Source organism: Benincasa hispida, unplaced genomic scaffold (assembly GCF_009727055.1).
Source record: "Benincasa hispida cultivar B227 unplaced genomic scaffold, ASM972705v1 Contig970, whole genome shotgun sequence".
Taxonomy (NCBI): domain Eukaryota; kingdom Viridiplantae; phylum Streptophyta; class Magnoliopsida; order Cucurbitales; family Cucurbitaceae; genus Benincasa; species Benincasa hispida.
Genome location: NW_024065302.1, coordinates 37,784 through 59,977, shown reverse-complemented (window position 1 = coordinate 59,977; position 22,194 = coordinate 37,784). Strand labels below are relative to the sequence as shown.

Here is a 22,194-nt window from a genome sequence, read left to right as displayed (position 1 = left end):
CATTAAATTTTGATTTAAACTTAATCTTAGGATTGTTTTCAAAATATAGAAAACTGAATCAAAATATTTATAAATATAACAAAATTTCATTGTGTATATGTGATACATCGTAATAGACTATAATCTATGTCTATCAATATCATGATAGGTAGTCTATTATGATCTATCGCAGATAGATTGTGATATTTTACTATTATTTATAAATATTTTCAACAGTTTTGTTATTTAAAATAATTTTTCTTAATTTTAAGGTAAATATTAGAATTTTTTTTCCAAGAAAAAGAAGCAAAAAAAAAAAAAAAAAAAAGGAGCCAACGGTACATCAACATCATTATTTGATGTAGCTTATGGTTAATGCAGAATCCTTCTGAGTTGGTATACCACATAATTAATTAATAATTAGCAAAAAAATAAAAAATAAAAAATCACATATATTTTATGTGTTGAAAAAAAGGGTTGGCTGTTAATTTTTGCTTAAGACAAATAATTAATATACTGTTGCCCTTACCTTTCTCTCTCTTAGCTTCCACAATTTTTATTTATATAAAAGGGAGAGGGAAACATCTATTTTTAGCAAGGCTATCTTCTAAAAGCATCTACGCTTTTTGTTTGGTGCCCTAAACTTTCTCTCTTTCTTTCTTCCTCCATTTTACGATGTCGGCCGTCGTCGATTCTCTCTCGACTAAGGATGTCAAGTTTAACCCTCAAATTGGAGAGGAAGAGCTCGGTAGGACAATGAACAATAGAGAAGAAGAAGAGATCATTGAAGAAGATGAAGAGAACAAACTAAAGTTAGATAGAGGAATGGATCTTGGTCCTCAGTTCTCTCTCAAGGAACAACTCGAGAAAGATAAGGTAAAATTTCAAAGAGTAATACTTCATTGTTAACTGAAGTTTAACGTTTTTTGCGGCTTAGTCACTTGCTCTAATGACACCGTATCATGTAATAAGTTGATTTTTTCAAGAATTTTTTTTATAGTTTTTCTCTTCGTGATTAGATTGAGTTAAAAAAAAAAAAAAAAGGACTGTAGGCCAACGAGTAATCAAATATGTCTTATTTTTTATATGAGATTTAATAAAGTAAAATGTACATTTAATTAATTAAAAATTTAGATCTTTTAAATTAATATGTTTTTTAGGTTATATAGTCTAAATAAAACATAATAAGTAATTTTTTTCCCTAAAAAGTAATAATATTAAAATTTGTTATTTTCAAAAGTATTCCCAAAATTCAATCAACTAAGCATTTTCTTTGGTGTTCTTTCTCTAGGATGATGAGAGCTTGAGGAAATGGAAAGAACAGTTGCTGGGTTGTGTGGATCTCTCAGCCATTGGAGGTGAAAATGAACATTAATTTTTCTTTGTGTTCATTATGTTTTTTTTCTTCTTTTTTAATTAGTATTGTTATTGTTATTATATTTTATTTTCTGACTTTTAGATTTTAGGAACCACATAAACAAACCACTTCTAATATAAACACTCATCCCATCTTTGAATTTCTTGATTTGTTATCTATTTTTTACCAATATTTTAAAAAACCAAGCCAATATTTGAAAACTAAAAAAATAGTTTTAAAATATTTGTTTTTGTTTTTAAAATTTAACTAAGACTTCAACCCTTGTATTTAAGAAAAATAGAAATCATTGTAAGAAATTCTCGAAGAAATAAGTTTACTTTTCAAAAATCAAAAATAAAAAAAAAACGAAATGATTACTAAATGAGGTCTTTAACTTTTGATTTTTAGTTTTTGATTTTTGAAAATCGTGCTTGTGTCACGTAATTTCTTGATCATAATTTTTGCATTTTCTATGAAAAAATATGAATTCGTAGTTAGATTTAAAAAACAAAAACTACATTTTTGAGTTTTCAAAACTTTGTTCTTGGATTTTGAAAGGGCACCCAGACAACAAAAACATACAAATTAATAGAATGAAAGTGATGTATAGGATAATTAATTTTCAAAAACCGAAAATACAAAACAAAATAAAAGATCGCTAATTTAGAAACCGTGCTTTATATACTCAGTATCGACTATAATTTATGAAAAGTTATGTATTGAATTTAGTAAGAGAAATAGAAGGGTTAAGGATTTAGCTTCAAATTATTTAAGAAACGTTACATAATGTTAATTTAAGATTCAATCATAAGATAAAATAATGTATGTTTTTAACGTGAAGCAGAAAGCAAAGAAGCAGAAGTGAAAATCCTGAGCCTAACAATCCAATGTCCAGGGCGAGAAGATCTTGTGCTGCCATTGCCATTTACCAAAACTTCCAAGAATAGCAGCCTCTTCACCTTAAAGGAAGGCTCCCGGTACCGACTCCGGTTCAGTTTCGTCGTTGCCGGGAATATCGTCTCGGGTCTCAAGTACACAAACACCATCTGGAAGAGTGGAGTTAGAGGTTGGTTTTCATATCGATTTGAACAATCATTTAAAAAGTGTAAAATTAAATGTTAAATTAAATTTGAATGATTAAAGGTTTATTTAGAATGATTTTGAATATGACAAAAATGATTTTAATAATTTTAAAATTAAATAACTCGAAATTTAAAATAAAATTTTTGGTTTGATTGTGTTGGATTAATATTTTGGCAGTGGATTATACAAAGAAAATGCTTGGAACTTTCAGTCCTCAGAAGGAGCCTTATGTGTATGGAATGGAAGAAGAAACTACACCTTCTGGAATGTTTGCAAGAGGGTCTTATACCGCAAGGACAAAGGTCAAAATTGTTGATAATTTAAGTTTCGTTGAATAATTATTTGATTTTCTTTTATTTTAACAATTCGGTTAGGCTTTTTCACAAATTCTTAATCAAGATTTTTATTTTTTTTCTCAAGAAAATATTTAAATTTTCAGTCGAATTCCAAAAATAATATATATTTTTTAAATCTATAATTTTTAGTTTTCAAAACAAGAATTTGATTTTAAAAATACTCTAAAAATACATACAACAAAAGAAATAAACCAAGGGATGAAATTAGTATATTTATAAGCTTACTTCTTACTATAATGTTAAATTTCTATCGACATGTCGATATCTTCATCGATATTTCACGTTTCTATGGATTTGACATCGACATGAGAGGTGAATTGATATTTTCATTGTTTCGTAACAAAATCTATGAAATAAAAAAAAATAACAAAAATGTCACTAATATACATATAATATAAGTAATAGACATGTTAACTTATTTAAAATCATAAAATATTTATTTACTAATTTAAATTTCTTACTTGATTCTTTTGTTTATATAACTTTCCAGAAATATCTACAAATAGATATTTTCATTAAAATTTCTATAAAATTAAGATTTTTATAATTCCGTTGAAATTCACATTTTAAATATTGATTCTTACCAATAAAAAGCTAAAATATGAAATGTGGTTAATGTCCTTTTTTTTGTTTTCAATATTTAAAAATTAAAGCCTACAAAAAGTACATAGAATCCATATTTTCATTACTATTTAAAAGTACTTTTGAAATTCCAGGTCAAATTATAATTATGTATATATATTTTTTAATTCAACCTCTCATTTTCTGTAACTAGGGAATTTGGGGTAAGTTCTTTTAAGCAGCATATAAATACAAAAATTAAAAAAAAAAAAATTGAAGCAAAATACAAAAATCAATTAGACCTAGACATTTATAGATTTTAAAAATTGAATAAATAATAATAAAAAAAAGGATATAAATAATTGAAGTTTCATTTGATTTGTTTTTGTTACACAGTTTGTGGATGATGATGGGAAGTGCTATTTAGATGTGAGCTACCACTTTGAAATCCAAAAGAAGTGGCCAACACCCTCTTGATGAGTATTGTAATTCAACAGAACTTTCCTCTTCCTATTGGAAACTTAGCTTTGCCTTTATTATTATTATTGTCTTACCTTTTCTATTAGCTTTTTCCTGTAAATCCAAATGGGATTGTGTATCACTTGTTCATTCTATATAATATATACTTTTTTCCCCCCTCTCATGTCTATGTTATCATTCATCTTCTTTTGGCCAACTTTTTCCATTATTTTATCAACCAACTTACTTATATCGTCTTCGTACTAAATTATCATTCGATAGTTCAATTCAATATGTTAACGTTTTGTTAGTACACAAAAAAAACATCCAAAGAAGAGTTATGTCATGATATATGCTTGTTAACATTAATGTTTTAAGCAATGATGCTAACAATATTAAAATCAAACTAAAAAAAATTAGAGATGGATGTGTGTAGCTAATTGACAATAATATACCTTTGTATTTTTTTAATTTAAAATGTTAGATAAATATCATATCCCATCTCACATCCATTATTGTGAAGTTTTGTAAGAAGAGTTTTCAAAAATAAAAAAATAATGGAAATTATTTAAACAAGTTTTAAAAATTTTACTCTTTTTAATCTTTTTTTTTTTTATAGAGATTGATAGAAGTTTATCGGTATTTATTAGTGATAGAAATTGATAGAAATCTATCACTAATAGACATTGATAGAAGTCTATTAGAGTTTTTTTTGTTATTTCGTAAATAGTTCAATATTTTTTTATTTGTGAAAATTTCTCTTTTTTCAATGAGAGATCCTTGTTACGTGAGAAAACAAGACTTTTATTTATTTTATTGTATAATTAAAGAGGATACTTGTTATTATAACACATGTGATCATAAGGATATTTTATATGACATTAATTAGAGAAAAATACTTGCCATGTGATCAAAGGTTGAAATATAATATTTTTAATTCAATAAACCATGGTGGATGGAATTTATCGTAACGAAGGTAAAAGATTTATCATATATATATATATATATATATATATATAATATATATATATATATATATTATAATATATATATATCCACTTGGTTATGTTGAAATTGACTCACGAATGTTGTTGATATTGTTAGAATGACACCAATTTGATCGTTTAAAAACGAATTAGTTGAATATTCAATCCCTTATCGAAATTGATTTTAACTCTTATGTATGACATTCATTCTTGTTCAATCCGATCCTTAGAATCATATTTAACATTAATAGGACGAAACTTCCTTAGGGAATGTATTATGTGTTTTCATGATTCTGCCACAAAGTTAATTATTCTATTTCATGTAATTCTTATTTTATTTAAAATAATCTGCATCAGACGTTTTAAATTTCTAAACATTTTATTTATAAAAAAATCCTTATCAATTTTATTTGATTCATTCGTTTCTTCACATCAAAGTTAAAAGTTAATTTCTTTCCACCCAATCCATTGGGGCATACGTCTCTTCTCCACGTTGGCGTGGTGGTCATTTTAGCATTATACTTGGAAAAATATTTAGGTTTATCTCGATTATTTTTATATGTACTACCAAATTATTCAATCATAATTTATCATATAATAAATTTTTTTAATTTCATTTTTGAAATATTTTAATTTTTTATTTATGTTTGTGACGAACCTTTGATGCATAAACATGACTACATCTACGTGTTTGTCTTATATTTTGAGAGGAATAAAATTAAAAGTAGATAATATTAAATTGAGAGATGAAGAATGTATTTGTAACTTTTCAAGTGTAGAATTTTGAAAATAAATTGTTTTGGAAAAACTTAAACGGTTTAGCGACCACTCAAAATAGATTTTGAAATATTTTCCAAGTGTATTTTAAATGTTTATTTTTTATAAAAAAAAAAAAGTTTAAATAAAAATGATATTTTTTTAAAACATTTTTTCTATAACCAATCCAATCAGATCAACTAGTGCTATAGCTTTCTTTTTCTTCATGTTTGTCACATTGGTGTTGTGTTTATATCTTTTTTAGAAGGCATGTTTGGAAGTGATTTTAAAATAGTTAAAATCACTTTTATCGTTTTTAAAATTGCTTTTATATGAAAATTGCATTTAAAATTGTAAAATTAAAATATTAAATTAATTGAGTAATTAAAAACGTGTTTCAGAATGATTTTAAACATGATAAAAGTGATTTAAACAATTTTTAAATCACTCCCAAATATGTACTAAGTTTAGGATTTTTTTTTTCATGTTGAGAAGGAAGATGATGAAGCAGTGCTTTAATTTGATAGCAACCAAGACGTCTGTGATTTAGAACGACTTATTCTTTAGTGTACCTACTATTACTATTACTATTACACTAATAATGTGTCCTCTTACAAAAATGGTTGGCTTTTTACATTTGATATTGATGGCAATTAGATTAAAGAGTTTTAGACCATCATTGTTGTAAATTGAAATACGTTGTATTGAGTGGACAAACTTATGTCTATATTGTTAAATGGTCTCTATTAGAAGACATTATTAGAAGTTTAGGGTTTCATTTGTTAGTGGTTGAATTCAATGATTATGGGTTTGTTAAAGCTTAATTATGAGAGGTTAAAATGGGGGGGAAATCATATAGTAGTGGGCAGCCCTCCCAACATGTGTTTGATTGCTCTTATTTTTTCTTAACTCTTACTCCAAACTTAAATCTTTTTCATTCTCTTTTCTATTTCCATTTGGTGATTCATAATTTGGTGGGTATTTGTCAAATCTTTGTTGGTGTGTGTTTATTCTTTTTTCCCCCCCTAATCCTAGTTTTGTTTGGAAACATTTCAAGTTTGTCTATAAATCTCCCTTTTAATTATTATCTTTCCTTGTTGGTATGCCATGAAAATGTTCCAAACACAATCAAGGTTGAATAATAAATCTAAGACGATGAATGTTACATTTGGTAATCATTTCGTTTTTTGTTTTTGTTTTTAAAAATTAAGCTTATAGATACTGCTTCTATCTCCTAATTTCTTCTTTTATTATCTACATTTTTGAAATATTTTAATTTTTTATTTGTGTGTGTGACGAACTTTTGATACATAAACATGACTACATCTACGTATTTGTCTTATATTTTGAGAGGAATAAAATTAAAAGTAGATAATATTAAGTTGAGAGATGAAGAATGTATTTCTTGCTTCAATATTACTTACATCTCTTACGAATATTTTAAAAATTCAAGTCAATTTAAAAATAATAATATTAATGTATTTTAAACCAAAAAAAATTTAAAAACTAATTTTGGGTTTAAGTATATATATACACATCAACAAAGTGAAAAGCTTAATGAAGATTATAAGAAAACATTCAGAATTTTTAAAGTGGAAAACCAAAACATACCAAAAACAAAAAACAAGGCCTAGTTTAATACTATTAGGTATTTGATTTGACCAAAATTATTAACAAATGAAGCCTATAATAGTATTTAAGGGGCCCATCTAATTTAAAATTAAGCTATTTGATGGACTGATAAGAGAAATGATAAATTTTAAATTTTCATTTAAAAAAATGATAAAAATATTTCAAAATTATAAAAATAGTAAAACGAATTTAAATAATAGGATATAATTATTAGTAAATGACCAAACTATCATAAAAACAACTCAATTAAGTGCAAACGAGAATTCAAAGATACAATGCTTAAAAAACAACTCAAATACCATGTATCTAAACATTCCTGAAGCAATAATTAAAAATCATCTCATATGGCACTTCATGCTTCTGGCTATGAATAGGACGCATGCGTGCAAGGAAGCCTATAACCAGACGACAATGGTCGTCAGAAGCTTGTGGTTGTTCAAAACGGTGGACTTTTTCCAAGGTGAGAGCAAAGTTGATTGTATATCAGTGAAGTTGTTGTTGACAAGCGAGTATTTGAAGAAACTGCAACTTTTGAATGACAAGCTTAGAAACCTTATTAGATTTAAGATCGTGTTTGACATCAATCCCAGAACGTCATTGTTGAAAATGGTGTTCAAAGAATAAACAAAAGGAAGAAACATGCATGTTAGCAACTAAGACCGATGACCTGGTGGGAATGGTTATCAGAAGCTAGTTGAGATGATGAAATTCAAGGGAGGATTGCTGAACCAACGGTGGATTGTTGAACCAATGGGCATGAGATTGAGAAGGAGAGAGAGATTTGGGGAAGGGGGCAGCGACTAACTAAAAGAGAAAATTAAGATGAGACTTATGAGTTTTTGTTATTTTATTTTATTTAGATGGTTGAATAATATATATATTATTGTAAGAAATTGCAAACAACCCATATTTGATCTTAAAGATGTATCCCGGGGTTACATTTTCTTTAAACTTTTTTTTATTGATTTAAATTCTATTAAAATTTATTAGATTCTAGAGGGAAATCTAGAATTTAAAATTCTATTAAAATTAGGGCTAGTTGCATAAATAGAATTCAAGCCCAAAATAATAGAATATATAGTACAAGGATAAAATAATTACATATATAGATCAAAAAATGGTAAAAGACTAAAAAAACACATGCCTAACCACCATTTTGTTCGCTTCTTCCCGATTTTCTCAGATTAAAAGCTATCATTCATAGCAGCTATCAGTGATAACCATTGATAGCTGCTATCAGCTGCTATTGCTGATAACTTCTATCAATTGTTATCGATAATAGCTGCTATCAGCAATAGCTTTCAATTTGAGAAAAATGAATACAATCTTAAAATATTAGCTTTTAATTTACTATCAATTATTAGTAGCTATCATTGATTCACTTTCATCAATTGGAATCAACGTTGAAATATTACTACTTATGGCTATCAGTGGCTATCAATGATAGATTTATAAATAATGATCAACTTTGGAAGAAGAACAACAACTTTGATTAGTTATCACTAATAATCTTTTATCATGGCTATCACTGACAACAACTATCAGTCGTTATCACTGATAGACTTTCATCAATTAGAATCAACCTTAAAATATTAACACTTAAGACTATCAATGATAGACTTCTATAACTGATTATCACCTTTGAAAGAAACTCGATATATAGATATCACCTAAGTTTTATCACCGATATCACTAACATCACTCATATTGTGGTTATCAGTGATAGCTTCTTTCACTGATAACATCACTAATAAAATGCTATCAATGATCTCACTGACATCATGTTATCAGTGATAGTTTTCTATCACCGATAACGTGCTATCAGTTGTAGCTTCTATCACCAATAACGTGCTATCGGACAGCTTTTATCATCGATAACATGCTATTAGTAGATAACATATTATCAATAGTAGCTTCTATCAATCATAGCCACTAAACACTTTTTTGCCCCTTTCTTGTCATTTCCAAACATTTACAAGTCCATTTTCTTTTCAATGATAGTTTCTATCACTGATAAACATGCTATTAGTGGTAATTTCTTGGCATTCCACTTACATTTTAGTTTGAAATTCAACTTTATTAATTAAATTGACTAAGTTGGCTATCAATGATAGATTTCTACAAATGGCTATTAACTATGAAAATATAATCAAAGATTAAGCTATCAATGATAGAAAATATTAGTAGCTATCACTGATAGACTTTCATTTGCTATTTATATTTATTATTTGTTATAATAATCAAACTTGATGATTGACTTGTTAGTGTTAAGTCACTTATGAATTGAGTACTTTTAAGTCCTGCGTACGAAATTCAGCTTCATAATTCTTGTGGAAAAAAAGGGGAAGAAGAAAAAATTCAAATAAAGGAAAGAAAAATTTTAAAAATAAGAGAAAGAGAAGAAGCAAAAACTGAAAAAATGAAAGAAAATTAAATAAAAAAAAGAAGAAAAAATCGAACAAATGAAAGAAAAACTAAAAAAAGAAAAAAAAAAGGAAGAAGTAAAAAATCTGATAAAGAAAAGAAAAGAAAATAACAAAAAAAAAATAAGGGAAGAAGAAAAATTGGAGAAATTGAAAAAAAAAAAAAAAAAAGTAATAAGCAAGAATCAAAGAAAGAAAAAAAAAAGAATAAGCAAATACAGAAGAAAGGAATAAGCAAATACAGAAGAAAGAAGAGAAAATTAAAAACAAAGAAAAAAAGAAGGAAATGAAAGAAAATAAAAAAAAGAAGGAAAGAAAAAAAAAAGGAAAAAGAAGAAAATAAAAGAAAATAAAAAATAAAGGAAAGAAGCAAAAGAATAAAATAAAAAAAGGGGGGGAGAAGAAGCAAAAATTGAGAAAGAAAATAAAATGAAAAAAAAAAAATGGAGGGAAGAAGCAAAAATCGAAGAAGAGAAAGAAAATAAAAAGTCTAAAAAAAGCTGTAGACCAAGATAAGACAAGGGAGAGCGAAATTGGAAATTAAAAAAAATCAAAGATTGACTAGTCAACTCATCCATATTTGCAAATATTTTAAAGATATAATATATTTTTAGATTTTTTTTCTCTTATTCTATTATGTATTACAAATATCCTTTACCTTACTAATCAACAATTATTTTAAATATTTGTGACCACATTTAATTGTATCTAATCTTTTCATTATTCCATACATATTGTTATGGATTTAGTGGTAAATTTTTTCATATTTATGAAATTTTCACATTTTATCTCATGATATATTATTAAATGTGGGAAATAAAATGAAAAAAAATGAAATAAGAGAGGGAAGAAGCAAAAATCAAAGAAGAGAAAGAAAATAAAAAGTCTAAAAAAAGCTGTACAACAAGATAAAACAAGGGAGGGCGAAATTGAAAATTAAAAAAAAAAAAATCAAAGATTGACTAGTCAACTCATCCATATTTGCAAATATTTTAAAGATGTAATATAATTTTAGATTTTTTCTCTTATTCTACCCTGTATTACAAATATCCTAAAATAAAATCAGATTTGATAATAAAAGATAAATTCATATTTAAAATTGGTGGAGAAAAATAAAGAAGAGATTGATTTATTTTGAATACATTTGAAAAGTAGTTATCAAAATAAAATTTGATAATAAAATATAAATTTGAATTTCAAAAGGGGCAAAAAATTCAAAATGGTGCTCATTTTCTGTTTTGGCAAATTTGTATATTAACTTACGTTGGACTAATTACACTATATTTTTATCTCGGTTATTAATCAATTTAATGTGGATTAATTTTGAATATTTTCGAAAAATGATTAAATGAAATCAAATCTGATATGAAACCGTCAATTCAAATTTAAGAAATAGAGAAAAAGCAGACACTTTTATCTCCTAAATATGTTAGTTTGAAATCTCATAACCGACTAACAATTACATTGTATTTTTATTGAGAATTAATATACAATCTCATAACCAAAAATTAATGACACAATAATCTAAAAAGATGTTATCCAATCGTATTAAAGATAATTTGAATTTGGAAATTAAAAAAAAAAAAAAGTATATGTCACGTGCACACAATACGCTTTTACCAAAAATCTCATAAGTTCTATTACTTTTTTTTTTTTTTTTGAAAAAAATCAAGAGGACTCCAATGAATTTGCTATTTGCTCCAATTTCTCTTATTGGATCAAGGATTAACAATGTGTATTTTGGCCCGGTTTATCTATTGAAAATTGAAAAGAGCTCAGAATTAGAAGTGCATGTTATTTCTTTATTGCTGCTTACCAAGAGCTATTTGAAATTAGAATTAGTAATTCATTGATGTTTTTTATTTCGAGTTGTATGTCATAAATTGGAATAGGAAGGTGATATAACACAATTACTAAAATACCTCTGTCATATTTTTAACTTCTTAAAATACATTGCTAACTAATACCCCTATATAATTCAGGGTTTAAATTGATACAATTTTAAAAGTCCCAGTTTCATTAATACAGTTATTAGTTTAAGGTTTAAATTGATACAACCCTTAAATTTCTGGGGTATAAATTGAAATTTGCCCTAATTTTTAATGAACATAATTATATTCAATAATAAATTTTAGGAAAAAAATATCACTTTATACCTCAAAGCTTCGAAGATTGTATCAATTAAAACTCTGGACTAATAATCGTATCAATTCAAACTCTAAACTTTTGTCAATATATCAATTTATATTGTCCATTACGTTCGATTTAAAAAAAAAAAAACATTGTATGAAGCTTATAATTGATGTTGCTAAGTCCATGAAAGAAATAGATCTCTTGACTGATTTGAATAAAAAAATTGAATTGGAGAAAAGGAAAGGTTCTTGTTTCGTTCTAAGTAATCTCTACGTTATTTGAAACTTGAACGATAATGACTATGTGTGAATAGAATGTTGGTTGTAAGCCTTCTTTCAAAGTTGACATAATAAATTTTAATAAGATGTGCGTACATTCAAAATTCCCTTTTTTTGGTGCCAATTTAGATCTCTTATCGTTTATGATATGTCGATCCAAAAAGGGGCAAAATGAGTCACGAAAAAATGGATTCTGAAAATTCTAGTATAGATAAGAGATGAGATTGAGAAATTCTAGTCGTTGGCTACCAAGCGACAAGAACAAGTTGGAGTCATCCTATCTACCTAGAAAGATTCTCGAGGACTTTCTAATAGTATCAATTAAATCTCTAAACTTCCACATGTGGATCAATTTAGGAACGTGTTAGGAACCGAGGTAGTATGAGATGCCTTTGTCCCACATTGGTTAAAATGGGATGACCAATTTGGTACTTAAGTGGCTTGGCTCTCCTACCCCAATAGCTAGCTTTTGGGGTGTGGTTCTCCAAGGTGCTTAAGTAACCAACAATGGTATCATAGCCAGTTGTTGATGTTTTGGAGTGGAATCGGCAAAGGGTTCTGATCAGGTGTGACCGATTCTTGTTCTTCTTACTTATATATGGCTGACAACTTTACATAAGGTGGAGATAAGTCACCCTTACTGTCACTCGATAGAACTGTATGTGAGATTTTCACCCTTGTCACAAAGATTTTTTACTTAGCCAGGAGTGAACGAGATTCTTATTCAAGTTTCGGAATAAGCCGTGTCATTGAATCTGTTAGAAAAAAATGGATATCTTAACTCACTCATCCTTCCCGAATCAAGCACTAATATAGTTTTAACGTCTCATTAGATTGGAGAATCATTCTAATTAAGAACATAAACCTGTTACTTTTTATTTCTCTATGATTGGATCATAGTGCTCTATGGAGATGTTGAGAAAAGATATATTTTACATCCCAAAAGGACTATAATTGGAGATACCATTGTTTCTGGTATAGAAGTTCTTATAAAAATGGGAAATGTCCTACCTTTTAGTGTAGTTTGAACTATTGATTTATGTAATTGGAAGTAACCAATTAGGTTTTCAAAAAAACCTAAAAATCGATCACTGATCCAATTTGAATACCTCTACAGGATAGACCTCAACAGAAAACTGAAGAGTAACGACAGCAAGTGATTGAGTTCAGTAGTTCCTTATATAAAATTATTGACTGGCGAGATATAGTAATATGGAGAAGACTAAATTGTTTCAAATACCGACAAAACCAGAAACGTCCCTTGTTTCAAAGAGAGGAGGACGGGTTCACTAAATATCAAACACCTGACTCCATGGAAACCACTCTTATTGTAAACAAGGCAGAAGTTTGAGAGGCTAAGACAAAGCCCCCTCCATGATTGAAAAGAAAAGGTTGAGTTTGCACCAAAAGCCTTCTCATAGGAGAAACTGTTGGAACGCATTACAATAGGTCCGAAGTCATATCTAGTAAAAATCTAGTGATTTGCTTTAGGGATTGAAAAATTCAGCTTCTCACAATCCCAAGGGAAGGATGTCTTACCTAGCTTGGTGAATCAGTCAATTTTCTCCCTTCACAGTCATGCTTTATATACCTCTACCGAATTAACTTGTTAGAGTTATAGAGAAGGGATTGAAAAATAGCGTCGATTTCTGATGTGAAGCAGGTCGTCCCCCCTTCCTACGGGTTTCCCCACCGACCTACGGACACACCAACCATGCCTCTTCCTTTCTTCCGATCATAAAGCCCCCTGGCCATTCTAGGCGGGTCGTAATAAGTCACTGGTTGAAGGTTTTGACCAATCGCAATTCATCACCATCTTGTCTGCTTCCAATTGATGATTGGCTATTAAATAAGTGTTGACCTAAGTCCCTGTGCCAGGGTTCGGCTCCCGAATGGAAGCTATTGGAGAGAAAGAAGTGAGGCCTCAATCTGTCCTAAAGACAAAGAAATTCCCTTTCTACGTCCAATTCTTGTTCAACTCATTCCATGACTATCTCTTTCCCCTCCTAGAGAACCTGGTGTTAACCATAACATTGGTGACATAACAAAGGCGAGACGCAACTAGGCCTAGATATAACCTTTCGAAGGAGATCATCTGCTAAGAATTATGGTAGAGCAGTTTATGAATGTCTACGTGGTGGACTTCATTTTACCAAAGATGGTGAAAATGTGAATTCCTAACAATTTATGCGTTGGAGAAATCGTTTCCTATTTTATGCAGAAGCCTTTTATAAATCATAGGCTGAAACAGGTAAAATCAAGGGACATTACTTGAATGCTACTACAGGTACATGCAAAGAAATGATGAGATGAAAAGGACTGTATTTTCCAGAGAATTTGCCCATTTTATGAATCCATTCTTATCGCAGTTGTTGGTTTGTTGTACTATTCTGTACCTCTTTTAATTGATAGAAAGACGTTTGGGATCTGGGAGTGCCTATCGTGAGGGAACCTTCCTTTTCACGGTAGGCGAAAGTAAAGGGGAACAGTGTATGTCCACAGTGATCGAGGTAGAGTAGTATATGAAGACAAAAAAAATACACATATGACACTGTCTTAGATTCTGGTAGATGATATTAATTTAATTCAATGACGTATCTATTAGATTTAGAAATTAATCAATAAACTATTCTTATTTCATTTTTAATTTTAATTTCAATTTCAGTTTTAAGTTTAAATATTTGCACACAGAAATATACCAGCCTTTTGTATACCTATCTGAATATAATTTTCAAAAATTGGATTGTTAAATTTTATTTAAAAAAAAAAAAAAGAATAGAAATTTTTAATCATAGTAAGATTATTGTGTGAAATTGTTAGCATCAACATGAAGATTCCAGATCCAAGTGGTAGTATCATGACCCTTAGCTATTGTTCTCGAGAAATGACCCAGTCTGGCCCATTCCTCGAAAGAAGTTTTTATGGGATCCCTATCTACCAAAATTTTGACTTCTGGTTCCGGCGAACAAATAATCATTAAGTCCTCCTCTTTTCGAACAACACATACAAAAAGACCCGCTAACAATTAAGTAATTAGTGAACCTATGAAAGATTTTTATATTTAGTTTCTTTCTCCATTATCTCTCATCTGTTTATTTTATTTATTTTTAGTTATTCACTAGAACAATTCATCCACCGAGAGTTTCAGATTTAATACCGATATTTTGGCAACAAATCCAATAAATCTAAGTGCAGTGCTTGGTGTTTTGATTTTTTTTGGAAAGGGAGTGTGTGCAAGCTGTTTATTTCAAGAATAAGTTGGATACAACCAACTGTACTTTTCTAGTTATAACTACGAAAAGGTGCATGATCCCGCGAATTACTTCTGACAAAATGAAGAAATCATATTGAAGAACCATAACATTTCGTGCAGGATTTTTTTTTTTTTTCACTTTACTTCATGCTCTTAACCAAATATTCAACCAACGTATTCATCATATTACTTGATTGATTAAAAGTTTTCTATCAATGCTATTTATAAATAGAATATGATAAAAGTAGTAATCATAGAATAGATAGATTCCAAATTGAATTTTCTCTAAGCAGGGTCTGGATACTTCATTTTATTAGTACAATTGAGAAAACCATTTTCCTCTTACTATAAATTTCATTTTTGTCGGTATTGACATGTAGAATGAGACTCTATCTTTATTCTATTCGCATATGATTAATCAGTTCTTCAAAAGATCTATCAGACTATGTATGATGGAGTAAATGATTTGATCATGCTTAGCTTTCAATTTGCCTCTAATCAAATAAAATGTGAATAACCCGTCCTACTCTCTTTGAAAGAAGGGACGCTTCTGGTTATGTCGATGCTTGAAATAATTTAGTCTTCTCCATATTACTATATCTCTAGAATCAATAATTTTATATGAGGAAGTATGATTGTATGTGTGATAGCATCTACTATATCAGGAATATCAATAAACCCGATTATTGAAATTGCTCAGGATACCCTTTTTTAGTTTAGCTTCTAGAATCTATTTCTTAGTTTAAGATCCCTCTTACTAACTGGAACTTTGAAATCTGATGGAGCTTTTCGTAGCAATCCACAGGGTTGGTTTACTTTTGGGCATGCTTCGTTTGCTTTGCTCTTCTTCTTCTAACACATTTGGCATGGTGCTAGAACCTTGTTCAGAGATGTCTTTACTGGGATTGACCCAGATTTGGCTCAAGTAAAATTTGCAGCATTCCAAAAATTTGGAGATCCAACTACAAAAAGGGAATAGGCGTAATCGAACATGTTTTTTTTACATATCTCTGGTTATTTGGGACCCTATTCATCTCTTTGCACTTCTATTAAATCGAGAAATAGGTTTGATTACCATATCTCTGGTCATTTGATGAAAATGGAAGGATTTTTCCCTATTAGAAAATGGCCTATAAAGTAAAGGGAAGTGCATCAATTCTTGGAAAAAGAGGGAGCGAGCCTATAAATCTAAGAAAGTCAATTCAATGAATAGATCTCGAGTCAACGGTACGACAGACAGCGCTGCCTACACGCGAATTAGCTTCCAAGGTCAAGCAGTCTCTTCGAGAGGCTTTCTCTTTATAGGATCCACTGAGGTTTTTGGCTCGCAATAAAGCTAGGACCTTGATCGAGCAACTAGTAGTCCTATCTATCTACTTCTCCAGACACAATATCTTGAGTACCTATGATGGTGACCATATCCGCTGGCATGTGATGTTTAGACATAGAATCGAGTCCTTATGAATGGGCAGAGCAAGGTGTTCTTATTTTACATTCATTATGATCTAGTTTAGTTATTGAGGCAATTGAAAAAGAGTTTTACTTGTTCCGGGATCCTTTATCCTTACCTTGAATCATTGGGTTTAGACATTATTTCGGTGATCTTTAATCGTTTCAAAATGGTAGCTCCAGACCTTTACCTACCGTGAAAAGGAAAGTTCCCTCACGATAGGCCCTCTCAACTCCCGAACGTCCTTCTATCAATCGAGAGAGGTATAGAATAGTACAACAAACCAATAACTGCGTCAAGAATGGACTCATAAGATGGGCGGTCAGGGAAGTGATTTCATTTGTGTTATCCGCCAAGGAAATGATCAAGGAATTCTCTATACACAGCTGAGATGAGTGGAACGGCCGACATCTCACTCTAATGTCCTATAATGTACCAGAGAGGTGAACCAAGCCAAGCCCCTTGACCTGACTTATTCAGATCAAGAATGCTCGAAATTAAGTTCCTTCAACTCTTTTCCTGGAAAATTCAAACGAATAATACACTACTATGTTACTAGTCTAGATATATAGTCTTCCTTATGGGGAGAGCTATAAAGAAAAGACTGTTTCGTGCTTTCCATGCATTGGGGGTACACCCATAGGTGGTGCATGACATGTGATTGAAAAAAATTCTCCAATGTTCCACTTTTTAAAAAAAAAAAAAAAAAAATAGTGCTCATCCTTTTTCCAAATCTTTAGGGGCTATGGATTGGCTTTTAGCCCGGCCTTGCTCTTTTTAAAAGGCACCGATTCACGTGCTTCCCCCGGGGTTGGGAGTTTTTTTCAAATATCGGGCAGCTGAATCTTATAGCTTGAGCTATTCTCCTTAAGCTCCGAGAACGAATGGAGGTGAGATGATAGGCGAATAGTATAGATAGGGGGTGCTTAATGATAAGCACCACATACTAACGTCGAAAGTCAAATTAACGATTCTTCGATTGTGCGACTTCTTTCTTCCTTTCTTCAAGTATCTATCATAGAATTCAATGTTTCTTGATCGTGAATATCTGAATAGGACGAACCACCCCGTGGTTTGCTTCGGAACAAAACAATTAGAATTAGGCTTGTTGAACTGGAATGTGTATTATCCTTATAGGAGATGTTATGGATTCCTTGTAGATTCTTCCCCCCGTTCCTTTTATCTTGGGCATCTCAGAATGCTATGCATTCTTTTCGATCTTGTACTGACGGTACACGGAACCCCCGCCCTTAACTTAACCCATTAACGAAAAAGAAAAAATCAAAAGATCTTTCGCAGGTTAAGAAAAAAACAAAATTTTTAGAACATTTATACAAATAAGTCTTCTTCTTCTTCTTTTTTTTTTTTTTTTTCTTCTTCTTCTAAAAGCATAAGTAGTAAATTTGACTAGGGTTCCCATATATGCAAACATACAAAAGAAAACCAAGCAAGGATAGTTAGCATAAATAGGACTCCAGTAAGCATTGGAGTAGTTATCTACTAAACAAAACCAAAGAAAGTCATGTACTAAAATGCACTACTTTGCGTCTATAGACAGACAATCTAAACAAAAGAATCAATGAAATGTTGTTTGGTCTTAATTGAGAACTTGAGTAAAGAGTATTAGGGGTTTTATACAATTTGAAAGTGGGAACTCCTTTATTTAATGTAACTACTTAAGCCGGATGAAAAGAAACTTTCACATCCGATGAACAGTTAGCCTGAAAGTCCTGATAGTGATCTAACTTCTGCCAAAGACTTCGCATTTCAGCAAAATAGACCGACAAACTTCTATTTTCCTGTTTTGTCTCATGCACCTTCTTCCAACTCTAAAAGACACTTAGGCCAACTTACCCATCTTTGAATAGGTCTGAGAGGCCACATTCCATGTTGATTAGGGGTTTGTTACCATCTCTCACGTGAGTTGGATTGTCTGCTTTTGATTTTGGTTTAATTGACTAGTAGCAGCAGAAAAAAACTATAGGACCCGAGGCATCTTCTTACCGCTCGAGAGTAGTGCCCTAAATCGATGAAAGCGCTTACTCTTTAAGTACCTGCTTTCCCAAACCAACGAACCAATGAGATTTTACCACCGTGGAGTGGCTTTTTACAAAAAGATGAGGGGGAAACTCAGTAAGATGTTGGCAAAGCGAAATATACGAGATCACAGATGTAGATTGCTCGCGGTTAAATATGAATTGAGATGAAAGATTTATTTATAAAGCCTTTTGTAAAGATCCCAATCTTTCTAGTGATATGTGGGACAACACTTTCACAAAGAAACTCAATTCGATTATTTGAATTGAAAGAAATATACGAGTTGAATGAAGCGAAAAACGAAAAAAAAAAAATCAATAATAAGTAATCGAATGATCCAAGGCTCGTCCATTATAACTCAGTCTATGGAGTGGGCAAGATTTCATTGAGAGAAAAAAAAAAGATGAAAGATCTGACTGATAGAACAAACACCATAGTTAAACAAAGTGTCAAACATTGGGAACTATCCAGGGAAGAGTTAGGAATAGGAATAGGAAGAAGCGGGAACCACTTAAATAGAGGAATTGATTGTATTTCGTCCTTTGTTCTCCATAGAAACTGGGGATCAAAAGCACCAAATTTGATGACTTGTTAAGGGAAAGACGAAGTAAGAGCATGCTATTGAAGACATTGCAATATAGGCATTGAGTTGAGATGCTATTGCTTAGATTAGATGGTTAGCTCAGTAGATTCTTGTAGCTACCTATCCCCAGAACTACTAAACTCTATGAAAGCCATAAAATTGTTCTACTGACCATGGACTCTACTTTTAGATAGATAGAGAAGAAAGAAGAATAAAATGTGACCAATTAACCAACCAACAAAACTACTTGTTACAAATAACATCTTGTTGTTGCATTGAAACATAGAAATGTTCACTAATTTGACTAACATTGAACTTGGTAAAAACTGAATAATTGAAAATTGAGATTATTCAGAAATACACATTGGATGCTAAGATTACGCATTGAGTTTCTGGTAGTAGATCCATAATAATAATAAAAAAAAGTGTTTGTGATTGTTCCAGAAGAAATGAAACAAAAGATACGGTAGAGCTAGGACAGTTATTGTATGAGGTCTACCCAATGCTAGATGTCGAGGTGCATAATAGATAGATATGAACATCATGAGTTGTCCTGTAACAAAACCTGTTGTTGCTAATACTTTCTTCCCAATTCCTTCTTCCATAACCCGAGCTCGGAGAAGGAAGAGATAAGAGGGCCCTATGGAGAATGATTCCTATTGATGTCAACAAGCGAAGGGTCAAAACTGGTATCAAATTCCACAGCGGTGAATGAATCTTTTCCATCTAAGGCCAGTTATGGGAGACCCATATACCAGGGGTGGAAAGAATCCGTATTAGAGGTGATCAGAAATGCAACCCCATCTCCAGAAGGACATAGTGAGGAAGATAGTTTTGAGAAGGTGTTTTCATGATTCTATCACCCAGTCAATTCTGTTCCACTTAATCCCTATGTCAGGCCACATATTTTTCTGGCTAAGGAATGGGAAACCTTTCTCTTGTTACATGAATCCAATTTGCATTTCATCCAGGAAAAGCCATCTTTTTCTCAACAATGTCTTTGTCATTTGATCGAATAGTGTTCTGGTAGATAGGAACACGAAAATGGGAACCATTAACTTTAACTATTGACTGTGAATTCATAAATGATTATTTGATTTAAATTGAAAATTTGGTTTCCCTAATGATATAAGAAAACAATCCAAAAATTGATACATTACCTAAAAAACAGGAAGAGCTAGAATTCTAACCTTGTGTCAGGACCTACGTGCCAAGGGACAATCTCAGGTAGACAGTTTCTATAAGGCGTAGGCCTTCCAAAAGATAATGGAGGTGTGCAAAGGTTTCCTCCGGTCAGACGGAGATTGGCCCTCGATTTCCAAATTAATCAAAGATATCAAGAAAAAGACTATCCTTATACGAAGAGTTTTGTTGAATCCATTGCAATACATAAAAAAACGAATGAAATTAGAACCAACAATCATTATGATTTGCTTGTTCCAGAAAATATCTTATCCCCTAGAGGTCGTAGAGAGTTTAGAATTCTAATTTGTTTCAATTCTGGGAACATAGAACTACTAAGGTGAAAAGACAAGATGTATTCCGACAAAATGCTATTGATTTTAAGAGGACTATAATGAGGAGGACGAAAGACCCACTCACGATCTACTAAAGGGAAAGTAGCTTGATTGGTTCAAATCCAAGTCGTGAGATAGCAGTGACGGTGAAAAAAAGGCATAGGTTGGCATGGCCACTATTGATCAAATGAAAAAGCCCAATAAAAAAAAAGGATAAAAAGTTTAGAAAAAAGATGGCTTTACCTGGATGAAATACAAATGGGTTTCGCTCCATACAGACCCTACTTGAGAATGCACCATTGGTGTGGAATAAGAAGCCTTCATTACCTAGTCTACTGAGGGGTGTATAGATGTTGCTTGTTATATAGAAATCCTCAAAAGGAGTAGCAAAGCTAGTGAGTTTCAGATTTGACTTATCTGATCTTATAACTAGTTAGAATTTTTTTCTTTCTAATAAATCATGAATTTTTCTCAGACAGTATTCAAAATCTATTGAATGCTTACGACATCTTGTCAAAAAAAAAAAAAGTTTAATGATTCGTAATAAACGAGTTTAATACAAAGAAGTCTTATTTTACCGGATCAACTTGTAGACTGTCTTTTATGATTAAAAAAAAAAAAAAAAAAAAAAAAATAGTGTTTTTCGTCTAATTTTTCTTTCTTACTCTGGAGTGGGAAATGACAGCCTTTACGATAAGCAAGTGAATGTTGGTATCCAATCAATTATCTGAAGCTCCTGAATCTCATGGCCCCTAATATCCTTCTCCCAATCTCAGAAGATCCACACTCCTATTGAGAGATTTTTCTCCTATGGTTCCTACTTTTTCTTACCTTTCGAGCTTGAGCACAAGTCTTTCATATTCCCTTTGAAGGAACTTTAATTACAGAGGACCTATGAGCAGAAGCGGATCATCCAAACTCTATTGTGAAAGAACTCATACATTTACAGTCATACTAAACAGATTATGCATTAAATCACAAATTACAACATGCTTTGAATTAAATACACAAAATGAGAGACTTTACCTTTGAAGAACCTTTCTTCAAGTGTATCCCTCGATCATTCACCAACGTGTCAAACAACACGAATGCAACAAGCAAGACAATCTCCTTCGAATAGCAACGAGTAGAAACTCGATCCTCGAACAGATCTGGATACTACTACTAGATTACCTTGGTATTTTCGATGTGAGAATCCAAAAGTGGTGGACTCTGGCTTATTTTGGTTTGGGGGAAGATTTACAGTGGAGGAGGAGACGATCGAGTAAGCGATGACATAGTTGTGTAGAAGATGAAGTCTATTGTATAGACTCGATACTCAATCGTTTAGATAAGAACTATCGTATAGTTT

At 30.8% G+C, this 22,194-nt stretch overlaps 1 protein-coding gene across 1 annotated transcript; it reads left to right on the top strand.

The window, feature by feature from the left end:
• The first annotated feature begins 654 nt into the window (after positions 1–654).
• LOC120070150 (rho GDP-dissociation inhibitor 1-like) lies at positions 655–3,813 on the top strand. The gene is made up of 5 exons (XM_039022004.1): positions 655–855; positions 1,271–1,337; positions 2,181–2,402; positions 2,597–2,721; positions 3,733–3,813. The coding sequence occupies exons 1-5, from the start codon at positions 655–657 to the stop codon at positions 3,811–3,813; spliced, it is 696 nt and encodes a 231-aa protein (XP_038877932.1).
• The last annotated feature ends 18,381 nt before the right edge of the window (positions 3,814–22,194 follow it).

Coding starts and splice junctions, on each gene's coding strand:
- LOC120070150 (XM_039022004.1), top strand. CDS start 655: ATGTCGGCCGTCGTCGATTCTCTCTCGACTAAGGATGTCAAGTTTAAC. Junction 1,338..2,180: donor GGATCTCTCAGCCATTGGAG/GTGAAAATGAAC, acceptor AACGTGAAGCAG/AAAGCAAAGAAGCAGAAGTG. Junction 2,722..3,732: donor CTTATACCGCAAGGACAAAG/GTCAAAATTGTT, acceptor TTTGTTACACAG/TTTGTGGATGATGATGGGAA.